We start from the raw sequence: 13137 nt of genomic DNA on the forward strand, positions 1-13137 counted from the left end.
TTTTTCCTATTACCCTCTTTCAGAGAATCTACATTGAAGTCCCCACAAATAATAATTTGCTTACCCCTGTCTGACAGATAGCACAACAAGGAGTCCAAATTTTGCAGAAATAGATGAAAATTTCCCAATGGGGACCTATATATAGTTACAATTATAAATGTTCAAGTAGTAAGTCATTTCATGTGCTGTGTGGCAGCTGGCACTGTCATGATAAAGAAGATGTGGCATTTTCAGCTATTTATTTTTCTGATTTCATTGATGACGCATGAGAAACAGCAATTGTATACCATTCAGCATTATCTGTGCTTTGATCCTCCAAGAAAATATGGAACAAGTTGTTTATCACATTTTTATTTATTCAGAAACTATAAAATGAACAATACTTATAATTCTACAAAAAATGATTGTAAGAGCAGAAAACATTTGAATTACAGAATGCATTGGAAGGGATGAGCTTGCTTTTGAGAAGAAATTTTCTCAAGTTGTGGTGTAATAGCAGGAATTTGAAGTTCTTTGCTTACATAGAGGTTTGAATGGTAGTCTGACTTTATAGCTGCAAAACTGAAAAGCCAGTCTCACAGAAATATGTTTTTGTAAAAGGACACTGGATCTTCATTGCAGTTTGGCTCACAATTCGGAACTCCTTGCTAATTAGTATCCAAAACTCCAACTAAGACATTTCATTAAATTTACTCTTCAATGAAGTACCACAAACGAGATTAATAAAATTTTCTTGCTCTTTTATATTTAGACGTGGTGGTCCAGGAACATTTGTGAATGGACTTTTAATCCAATTAAATTTATCATAATCATTGCTGAAATACTTTTCGAAATGAACTTTTAGTGTTGCCAGATGGTAAAGGAGACAAGGTTTTACCTCCAAATTAACCATATCTTCTGACAGTGACACTAGAGTAAGGCTCATACTTGGAAAACCACTTTCTATTTGATTGTGCCACAACTCTAATTTCTTAATGAATGTCTCCACTTTTTCATTCCAAGATAGTACAGTTACATGATTATCTTGAAGTGAAGTGTGGAGAACATTTAGTTTCTCAAAATCTTCATTCCTGAGAGACTTTTCTTCTTTAAGAAACAGAGTACCTCATTCCCAGTTCAACCATTCTTTTTCATACTTTACCCCTTGAAAGCTATCAAGCATTACTAAAAAAAATAGCAGTTGAATGTGTTCAACGTTTATCTTCTCACTAAGCTTATTAAGAAACCTTGAATTTATAGATTTTGCCTTTTAATATTAACTGTTTCTGTAACTGTTTTCAGCACTTCATGAAGGTATGGGCTAAGTTCTTGAGCAGCCAGAGCCTCCTAGTGTATCATGCAGTGAGTCCATACTGCATCAGGAGCTACACATTCAACTTTTGCTTGCAATCCAACATGAATTCCAGACATTGAGTGAGCTCCATCTGTGCATACTTCAATGCACCTATTTTTTTTTTTAATTTGAATTAAGAGCAGTCTTGGTACCAACTTATCTTTTTATTAACAATGCATTTCACCTTCATGAGGCATCTTCATATTATCTTAAGATTTTCCTTTTACAACATATTAAAAACAATTAAATGGCTCTGAATCACGTGTTAATTAGACGGACAAGCAGAGAGCTTTTTCTTTTCCAACATTTTAAAAACCATATAAAGGCTCTTTGCTAAATTGAACCACGTGTCTAATCAGATGGAACTGCAGACCTTAATAAAGTCGTACCAGCTGATCAGAATAGTGCAATTGTAGGCCCATACTCACAAAAGTAATACACAGTGCAACCTGCTATAACTTCACAGCAGGAACATCTAGTGGAAATATAGGCAAGCAGTGGAATCCACTGCTGTGAGTTTGAGCTTTTTTCAGTATCAGATCACAGAAAAGCATTTTCTCTCATAGCTTATGGCAAATAATGGAGAAGTGTTATGAGTGGAACAGGAAATTGTATCTATGCTTTATAGATATAGAAAAGGCATATGACTGGGTTCCTAGGAGGAAGTTATTGTCTGTTCTACAAAATTATGGAATAGGAGGCAAACTTTTGCAAGCAATTAAAGATCTTTACATGGATAGTCAGGCAGCAGTTAGAGTTGACGGTAAATTGAGTTCATGGTTCAGAGTAGTTTCAGGGGTAAGACAAGGCTGCAACCTGTCTCCACTGTTGTTCATATTATTTATGGATCATATATTGAGAACAATAGACTGGCTAGGTGAGATTAAGATATGTGAACACAAAATAAGCAGTCTCACATATGCGGATGACTTAGTTGTGATGGCAGATTCTATTGAAAGTTTGCAAAATAATAATTCAGAACTAGATCAGAAATGTATGGACTATGGTATGAAGATAAGCATCTCCAAAACGAAAGTAATGTCAGTGGGAAAGAGATATAAATGGATTGAGTGCCAAATATGAAGAACAAAGTGAGAACAGGTGGATGGTTTCAAGTACTTAGGATGCATATTCTCACAGGATGGCAAAATAGTGAAAGAACTGGAAGCGAGGTGTAGCAAAGCTAATGCAGTGAGCGCTCAGCTATGATCTACTCTCTTCTGCTAGAAGGAAGTCAGTACCAAGACTAAGTTATCTGTGCGCCATTCAATCTTTCAACCAACTTTGTTGTATGGGAGCGAAAGCTGGGTGGATTCAGGTTACCTTATCAACAAGGCTGAGGTTACGGATATGAAAGTAGCTAGGATGATTGCAGGTACTAGTAGATGGAAACAATGGCAGGAGGGTGTCCACAATGAGGAAACCAAAGAAAAACTGGGAATGAACTCTATAGATGTAGCGGTCAGGGCGACCAGGCTTAGATGGTGGGGTCATGTTACATGCATGGGAGAAGCAAGGTTACCCAAGAGACTCATGGGTTCAGCAGTAGAGGGTAGGAGGAGTCAGGGCAGACCAAGGAGAAGGTCCCTGTATTCAGTTAAGAATGATTTTGAAGTAATAGGTTTAACATCAGAAGAGGCACCAATGTTAGGGGATTATGGAGGAATTTTATAAGGGGTACTATGCTCCAGACTGAATGCTGAAAGGCATAATCAGTCTTAAATGATGATGATGTTGATGATGAGTCAAATGAGCACTATTGTGAATGACAGGTGTTTCATCCATTTGAAGTGCAGAATAGTTGTTACTCAATTTATCTTTTCATTGCTCAGGTAAATCATGAGAAATATCTAAAATTCTTCTGTGAACTATCATTAAAGATAGCAATACTTTTCAGCTGTTGAGCAAATGAGTCACTAAACATTATATTAATTGCTGCTGGTAAAGCCAGAGTTTCTGCAACTATATGGGCTTTTTTTCTTGCATTAAGCAGTCCTATTCAAAATCTAAAAGGACCTTAGAAATGATTTATCATTTGTCCCCTTGGCAAATTTTCTTATGGTTAGACAATAAATATTTTGTTTCATTGTAAAAAAGTCTTTTGGTTTTCCTGTTACTTCAGGATATTTGATTTCAAGATGTCTCTTTAACTTGTTAGGCTTCACACTACCAGCAGCTGAAATGGTTAAACAAATCATACACTATGAACATTCTTCACTATTGACAGTAGTTTCTGTAAAGCCTAACAATAAATAGCTCTCATAATATATTCTCATTTTTGCATCTGGAGTAACTCCCTCCCCTCTGCCAGTTGATAGACCACTAGTGTCATCATGTCTGTCACTTCATAGTGCAGTCAAGTTTTCCTTGCAAAGTCTAGTAGACTGTAAGGGGGCATCGAGATACATGAGCCAAATCTTGCACTGCACGTGATAGTTAAGGGTACAGTCACAGTTCTGCCAACAATAGGTGATTCCACCAATGGCCAACGTTGCCCAGATTGCCCGATCATTGCAAACAGTGCAGTTTCATTGTCTTCAAGCTCATCTGGTGTAACGCTGATGTTGTGTGAAATTTAATCCAGATCAATGACATCTTCTTTGTTAAAAGGAGAAAATGAACATAATTGTTTGTTATTAAGAATTTTTTTATAAATATTCTGCACCACCCTTGCACACAATTTGTACTTCCCCCTCCCCCCCTCCTGCTGGTTGAGAACTACTGTTCTGAAGCAATTCTTATGTCTTATGTCATGTCTAGTGTAACCAAGGAAACAAGCAATCATTTTCTTAGGAGGACACAAATGAACCACTTTTGTTGGTTTTGGTTTGTCTTGAAACAGTTGATTGTTAGTTGGTTTCCAGCTCACACAAAGATAACCACACTTAATTTCCTGTTACGACCCTGTAGATGTGTTTTGCATTCCATGCTTGCACACTGACTTACAAGAATTGATATATTGAGCTTAGATCAATTTGTGTGGAATCAATTTGGAATGAATGTTTTATGCAGTTCATTGATATTCCCAACACTGGTCCTCTTCAGTTGTGCTGCATAACTGAGTTAATTTGACTTTCACAAAATTATTCAGCTACAGAATCACAACCATGTCAAAATTCTGTAAAGCAAATGCAAACACTTTTTTTCTGAAGTTGGCTCATTATAAGCAGCTGATTGCAGTGATTTTAGGCATCATCGTGGAGTTCTATCTTTATGAAAATTGTGAAAATAATCTGATGAAAACATTCATTTAAAACTTCAATTTTTTTCATAGCACTGTTTCTTTAACAGCTAACTGTAAACTAACTACTAAGCAAATTACTAAGCTGGCCATTGTTTTTATCAAAATCAAATGATGGCTCTTAAGTGAAAAGTAAGGTTGTATCTTAATATCACCATCTAGTGGTCATGTTTAAAATCTTAAAACATGACTTTCATTCATCGGTTGCAGATTGTTAAACAGTAGGAAAGGAAACATTTGTGGAAGGTGCGGCAGCTGGCAAAGTAGAGGTATTGATTATTAATTGGTTTTATATGGACTGGTGTTGGAATGTGGGCTTGACTGAGATGAAGGTCAAAATCAAGAATGATGGCTTCAAATTGGGTAAAGGTCCAGATAAATATGAGTTAAGAATAATAGTTAAGCTCTTGTCGGAACTGAATTATTCTTCAGCATGAGTCCAGACCGCCAAGGTAACATTAATAAACCTGTACCAAGCCTTGCAGCTTAACGTCTGGGTGTTGTAAACTGCCATAAAAAGTTAGTATAGAGTGGCACCATCATGATTCTCATAGCTTTTCCATTGATTTGTTTGTGGGTCTGGCCTTCAAGTGGCACACGGTTATGTATAAGGATGCAGTTGGTGACGATGCCCATAAACAAGATTTTTGGGAGACTTTTAGCATATGTAGGACACTGGTGTACAGCAAGGTTTTGTAATGGTGTCAAGAAAGGTTCTGGGTGGGACAAGGGTGAGAGAGGATTTGAGATGATCGAAGGAGTAACTGAAACTTCCTGGCAGATTAAAACTGTGTGCCCGACCGAGACTCGAACTCGGGACCTTTGCCTTTTGCGGGCAAGTGCTCTACCAACTGAGCTACCAAAGCACGACTCACGCCCGGTACTCACAGCTTTACTTCTGCCAGTATCCGTCTCCTACCTTCCAAACTTTACAGAAGCTCTTCTGCGAGACATGCAGAACTAGCACTCCTGAAAGAAAGGATACTGTGGAGACATGGCTTAGCCACAGCCTGGGGGATGTTTCCAGAATGAGATTTTCACTCTGCAGCGGAGTGTGCGCTGATATGAAACTTCCTGGCAGATTAAAACTGTTTAAAACAGTTTTAATCTGCCAGGAAGTTTCATACACAGTTTTAATCTGCCAGGAAGTTTCATATCAGCGCACACTCCGCTGCAGAGTGAAAATCTCATTCTGGAAACATCCCCCAGGCTGTGGCTAAGCCATGTATCCACAGTATCCTTTCTTTCAGGAGTGCTAGTTCTGCATGTCTCGCAGAAGAGCTTCTGTAAAGTTTGGAAGGTAGGAGACGGATATTGGCAGAAGTAAAGCTGTGAGTACCGGGCGTGAATCGTGCTTCGGTAGCTCAGTTGGTAGAGCAATTGCCCGCGAAAGGCAAAGGTCCCGAGTTCGAGTCTCGGTCGGGCACACAGTTTTAATCTGCCAGGAAGTTTCATATCAGCGCACACTCTGCTGCAGAGTGAAAATCTCATTCTGGAAGAAGTAACTGTTTCTTTTATGTACGAGGGTAATACCAAAAGTAAGGTCCTCTATTTTTTTATGAGTACAGAACCCTGTTTGTGTGGTAGTTCATCACACTGTTATGAAGAGTGCTTCACACACTGTGTGTAAACGTGTGCACACCATGAAGAGGTGCTCAGTCTTGGCTTGGCAGTTGTTGAGAATGGAGCTCCCATTGGATGTTACCGCCAAGTGTGAATTGCGCGCAGTTATTTGGTTTTTGAACGCAAAAGGTACTGCACTGATTGAAATCCTTCGCCAATTGACGGAAGTGTATGGTGTGTCATGCATGGATGTCAAAAATGTTCGTAAGTGGTGTAGAGAGTTTGCAGCTGGTCGAACCGAAATTCACGACGAACAAAGGAACGGGAGACACTCAATTTCTGAGGAGACAGTATTGAAGGTTGTGCAAAGCATGCTTGAAGATCGGCAGATCACCCCGGATGATCTCTGTACATTGGTTCCTGAGGTTTCCCAAAGCACTGCTCACAGAACTGTAATGGAAACATTGAACTACCGGAATGTGTGCGCAAGATGGGTGCCACGCATGCTGACTGAGGACCACATGCGGCAACGAGTTGATGCTTCCCGCGCATTTCTTCAGCGCCTTGCAGCTGAACAGGACAACTTTCTGGACTCAAAACCTGGGCATACCACTTTACACCTGAGACCAAGCAACAATCACGCCAGTGGCGGCATCCTTCTTCACCAAAGCTGCGGAAGTTCAAACAAACACAGTCATGACAACCGTTTTTTGGGATCGGAAAGAGGTATTGTTTGTCGACTTTATTCCCACTGGGATCACAACTAATGCTGACAGGTACTGTGAGACTCTGAAAAAACTCAAAAGGGCAATTCAGAACTGGAGAAGAGGAATGTTGAGCAAGGGCATACATATTCTCCATGACAACGCTCACCCACACATCACTTGGCAAACCGTTGCTCTCCTGCAACAGTTTCAGTTGAACATAATCACCCACCCACCCTATAGTCCTGACTTGGCACCCAGGGACTACCACCTGTTCCCTAGGTTAAAAGAACATTTGGCCGGAAAGCGATTCTGCTCCGACGACAAGGTGAAAGAAGAGGTTCATAACTTTCTGAACATCATGGCAGCGAGCTGGTATGACATGGGCATACAAAAACTGCCACAGTGTCTACAAAAATGCATCAACAGAAATGGTGATTATGTCAAAAAGTAGCTAAATGTTCCAGCTGTAAACTGATGTAAACCATTGTAGAAATAAACAGGTCTATGTACGTGTAAAAGAATAGGAGACCATACTTTTGGTATTACCCTCGTAGAATAGGAGGCACCATGTGATGGATTGGAAGTGATGGTCTATCAGGTTTGAGATGCATTCAGTAGGGGCCTTGAAGCCTGTTACAGTGAGATGGTTGTTTTTATTTGTTTTGTGAAGTACATAGGAGATAAAACCAATTGAGTCAGTAGGTGTAAGGGATTCTATGGGGGCAGATGTAGACTGTGTGAGGGGTGTAGGGTTTTTAGTATTTTTTCAGCCTCATACTGGGTGGGAGGCTGTGATCATTAGGAGCAATTTTATTTCTCAAAGTATCTTTTAGCCAGAAAGGCACCTCTGCCACTTACTAACACTTCTAATGGTGAAGTATCACAGTGGTGGAGCTTTTGTTTTAAGGTAAGATGAGTAGCAAGCGGTCTGCCTTCAGGTCGCAGGAGGCTCATGACTTAGATTGAGTAAGGTTTTTGCTATATTTTTCAGAAAGGTATAGGGGGCGAGACTGGAAGCTAGAAATCCCAAGTGCGCTACAGAGGATATTTTTGGGGAAGAGGAGAAGGAACTTTGATGGAGCTGTTCTTTTGATGGAACAGAGGGACTCAGCATGAGAGGTTTAGGTCTGAGCGACAGGTTACTTGTGTAGGATTTGAATGTGGTTATGGCTACAGCTGAACTTGGATGGAAGATGTTCTGGGAGTACAAGGTTAAGCAGGATGACCTCACTAGGCTTGTTGTCTAGAAAGAGTGGAAGTTCGTGTGGTATATTGTTGTGGATGGTGCTTCTGGGGAAGGAATACCACTTTTGAGGTATTTAACCATCTGGGTGAATAGTTTCCTCATGTGGTGTGGGGCATTTTCTTCAGTTCTTTTACTGACTTTAACAAGAATTACACTGAGTGTGCTCACAGACCAATGAGCTGGAAAGTGGAGGATGACTCCATTTTACGTCAATACTTTCATGAGCTGAAGAGAAGTGACATTCATCAGCACCCAAAAGCTTGGCTACCTGACTTGTTGCAGCCATTGTTTGTAAAATTCATATGCCAATTTATGAGTCTTATACAATCATTTCTGTCTGCAGATACTGGTCCCTCACACATTTTGTGAAAATCAACAAACCAGTAAACTCTTTTCAAGCATAAATGAAATGTTTCCTACAGTAACATTAACATCTGTGCAGAGGAGGCACTTTAATGAAACTAGTGGTCTAACGCAGGTTCAGCATCTTTGTGCAACAGAGTTTGCTTCAGTTGAACTGTTGGTACAACACAAGTAAGTTTCTTTGTTGCAATACTGTTGTTTGATTGTGCCTGTAATACTTGACAAGAACTGTAGCGTATATAACATATCTTAAGAGAAATTCTAAATATTTCTGGAGCCATATATATATATATATATATATATATATAATTTCTAGTTAAAAAGGTTCATATAAACTTCTGCAATTTTCATTGGATATACATGTTCAAATATTTGTGTTTTCTGTCTGTGTGAAACACTGATATGTGCTTGTCACAGATCTACTGACTGAAGAATGATTTTTACATCATTGCACTATCTTTAACAGAGCATTCAGAAGAAATAAGTGCTCAGGGAACTCATGCACTTGGTTGGAAATACTAGTAAACGCACCTGAATTAAGCAATTTGCTTTTAGGAAACCACCTGCTTGTAAAAAGCAGCAGAGTATTTCCATGCACCTGAATATTCGGCTTTTGTAAAGATGTGACATATTATTTTAAATTCCAGTGCCACCACAACATTTCATTTCAGCTTTGATTCATATGTCAAAGCTGTGTGGTGCTGATGTGTACCAGACTAAAGCCTGTACATCAGAATTACTCATGTCAGATTCTAACAGGCTGTATTCACACATACACTGAGAACTGAATAAAAGTTTGCATGGGTAAAAATTTAAGTACATAGGCAGTGTTGTTGCTTAGATATTTTGTGAAATAATGTTGGTGTTGCTGACTGCAGGATGTGATGTGAATTAAAGGGGGAACGATATGATGTTGTCATGCATGTGTTATTCCGAATTACAATGCAATGTTCATTCAGATATGTGTGCATCTCTGAAGGGACAGGCATTGTGATGACTACAGCCATTATGAAATATATGAAATGTACTTGCAGTTGCAAATATGGACAACCATCAGCTGTGTACTAGAATGACAACAATGAAAATTTATGCTGGACTGGGACTCAGAACAAGATTTCCCACTTTTTGCAAGCAGTCACGTAACCATTTTGCTATCCGAGACGACTCACAGTAAAAGCCAACTTTCATATGTCGTCAAGCATGTGTCTGCAACCTGTACCTGTTCATCCATTATGTACATTCCCGTAAAGAGAGACATTTTACATGAAAGTCGCTTGCCCGGCATTAGTGGATAAATACGATATTTCACTGCTCTGTTATTGTGAATTACAATGCTATGCCTGAAGGAACAGGCACTACAGCGACTACAGCTGAAATGTACATGAAATCTATTCACAGTTGTGAATATGGACAACCACCAGATGTATAATGAAATGATGACAATGAAAGTTTGTGCCATATTGGGACACAAACCCAAATTTCCTCTGTATCATGATCAGGCACTGGTGATGACCAAGGAATGCTGTATGGGGAAAAGAGAGCATGGTTTTATTTAGGAAAGGTGAAAAGTGGAACGACAGCAGAAAACGTAATAAACTTTTTGAAGAAAATCCTACCAGGTCATAGCAACTTTCACGTAGAAAAATTGGAATCTAAGGGTGTAAATAGTAGTTTTAAGATTGGTGTAGACTTTCATCTAAAAGACAAGCTAATGGACAATGCTGTATGGCCCGAAAATGTTATAATTAAGCGTTTTTTGTTCCGGAGAACAACCATTATGCCAATAAAATAGATTATGAAGTTAAAAACAAGGATCAAGCATCACTGCACAAGAATGTTTCTAGTACTGAAAACAATATGCCTATAATCATTGCAAGTGTAAATGTGCAGTGCATAAGAACCAAAATGGATCTCCTATCATTTGTTATAGAAGAAATTAAACCAGATGTTTTATGTATTTGTGAACACTGGCTAGCTGAAGCAGAAGGTGATTTCTATAAATCTGTTGAATACTTAAACATGGCCAGTGCTTGGTTTCGAAGAACTGCAACCCACTGTGGGGTCTCTGTGTATGCCAACAGAGATCATAGCATCAAGGAAATTGATTTAAGCAGTTTTTGTGTGGATTTTGATCTTGAATTAGTTGCACTGTTATTAACAAATATTGATTTAGTTGTTGTTTCTGTGTACCATTCACCAGATGCTGACTTTGAGAATTTTATTGGACATATGGAGAACTGTTTGTGTTACCTAACACGCCTAAAGTAAAAAATCACACTGTGTGGAGATTTTAACATACACATAGGTGATGGAGATGTCAGAGAGAGGGTCTTTATGAGATTAATTACCAGTTATGGGTTGTTTATTGCAAATAAGCTCCCAAAAAGGGGTGGTGCATGCCTAGACACCATAATCATCAACCTCAACATCTGGGATTATAAACTCAGTGTACTCGAACCTATGATAGCAGATCACTGTGCACTAGTAATGGAAACCAGTATGAAGAGCAAACTGCAGATAAGTACATGGCATTCAAACTACGCATTCAAAAGAAGATTTATTAAAGAAGAGAGACTAAATGATCTCAAAGCAGCTCTGTCTTGTGTAAACTGGCAGCAGAAAATTGCAGAGTTAGTAGGCAGTGATTCTTTCTTATGTCTGTTCCAAACCTTAAAACAATATTCGATGACATGTTTCCGGTGAAAGAATCCTGTGAACAAATCACAAGGCAGGCAGAAAGTTATCAATGTGAAACAATGGTACACCCCCGAGCTCAATAAATTGAAGTGTATTGTAACAATGTGCAAGGACCAAATGAAATCAGATTTAGACATTCCAGCTAAAGAATTACATCACCGCAACTACCTAAAAACCAAAAAAGCTTATAGGAAGGCAGTAGAGGAAGCAAAAAATAAATATAATGATACATGCATTAAAGAGGCCAAAAATCCTTGTAAAGCTGCCTGGAATCTTGTAAATGAGAACAGAAAGAAGACTACCTCCTGCTTAAATTCATGTAGCCCTGATGACTCCAATGAATATTTTGTCAGAATAGTGGAAAAGACAGTGAGTGAAATTCCACACTCTGACCTAGATCTGAATGCAAACATAAGAAATGCAGACAGTTGCAGTATTCAAAACTGGAAGTACACCCTGAAAACAAGATAAAAATTGTGAAATCCTACAAACACTCAGAAAGTGTAGACATCTATGGCATGTCCTGCACAGTGCTAAAGAAAATTATTGCAGAATTAGCTCAGCCACTAACCATGGCAATAAACAAATGTCTATCTTCAGGTGTCTTCCCAGACTTCCTTAAACTGGCGCGCACAGTACCAATATATAAGAAGGGGGATCCATGTGAGGTGTCCAGCTTCAGACCAATCTCAGTGGTACCAGTACTAGCCAAAGTTACTGAGTCTGTGATGCACCGCCAGGTACTGAATTACTTTGAGGAAAACAACTGATTCCAAAACACACAGCACAGATGCCGCAAAGGGAGATCAATAGTGACAGCCACACTGGACTTATTACAAACAATTCGACAGAGTTTTGAAGAGAGAGAGAGTGTGGCACTGACACTCTGTGACCTCAGCAAAGCCTTTGACTGCATCTCACACACAACTCTAATAGCCAAGTTAAGATGCTATGTTGTAGGAGGTGTTATTCTATCAACACTCCAATCATATTTGGAAAACCGAAAGCAGGTAGTATCAGTGCACGGAGCAACTTCTCTTGAACACAAACTGGAACATGGAGTGCCCCAAGGATCAGTCTTACGACCTCTCCTATTCCTCATATATGTCAATGATATGAGCTGTAATAGTCAAATGTTGCAGTTTGCAAATGACACAACCCTTATTGCCAAAGGACATACATCTGCAGAAGCTCTTGGTGCATCAAATTTGATGTTTGAAGAAATAAAAGAATGGTTCATAATAAACAAAATGAAGATCAATGAAGAAAAAACCCAACATTTGATATGCAGTCTAACCAACACTGAAGACCAAGAAAACATGGAGACTGTCAGACTACTGGTCTTCAAGATTGACAGCAAAGTCTCCATGAATGATCACATTGCATATGTATGCACCAAACTTTCTCGTGTGATATACCTCCTGAGGAAGCTGAAGAGGGTAATAACTGACCAGTTTCTCACAATAGCCTACCATGCACTCTTTCACAGCCACATTAGCTATGGACTGTTGTTGTGGGGACACTCCTCAGGCAGCAAAGATATGTTGCTATTACAAGAAAAAGCCATCAGGATCATATCCTCTAGCAAAATACTGGACCACTGTAAGCCTATTTTCACCAGGCTAGGCATAGTGACTGTTTTTAGCCAGTATGTGTTTTTCTGCCTCATTTATATAAAAGAAAATCAAAGGAATTTTAGCATAAGACAAGAAATACATAATCATGACACTCGCTGTAAGAGAAACATTGAAGTGCCAAGGTGTTGCCTATCAAGTACACAAGACAGCTTTCCAACAGTCACCCTAAAAATGTACAATCCACTGTCTCCAGAAGTGAAATCCCTGCCGCCTGAATTATTTCGGAAAAAAATTGCTCAGGACTTGAAACAACATCCACTATATTTCTTGGAAGAGTTTTTCAACAGCGATTCTAGTGAATGGACAAAATAATAAATATTGTTATGTTTTATATATAATTTTGCCTAAAT

The 13137-nt window shown here is 39.1% G+C and overlaps 1 protein-coding gene and 1 non-coding gene across 2 annotated transcripts in view; both read left to right on the top strand.

Annotated features, from left to right (window-relative positions):
- Positions 1 to 13137, top strand: part of LOC126349891 (mutS protein homolog 4-like) — a 259596-nt gene that overhangs the window by 39576 nt on the left and 206883 nt on the right. Inside the window, exon 4 of the mRNA XM_050002468.1 lies at positions 8434 to 8624. Coding sequence (XP_049858425.1) covers positions 8434 to 8624 — 191 coding nt within the window. The remainder of the gene's footprint in view (positions 1 to 8433; positions 8625 to 13137) is intronic.
- Trnas-cga (transfer RNA serine (anticodon CGA)) lies at positions 5927 to 6001 on the top strand. Its single transcript has one exon. It is a non-coding gene; the product is annotated as a tRNA-Ser (tRNA).

Source organism: Schistocerca gregaria, chromosome 1, assembly GCF_023897955.1.
Source record: "Schistocerca gregaria isolate iqSchGreg1 chromosome 1, iqSchGreg1.2, whole genome shotgun sequence".
Classification (NCBI taxonomy): Eukaryota; Metazoa; Arthropoda; class Insecta; order Orthoptera; family Acrididae; genus Schistocerca; species Schistocerca gregaria.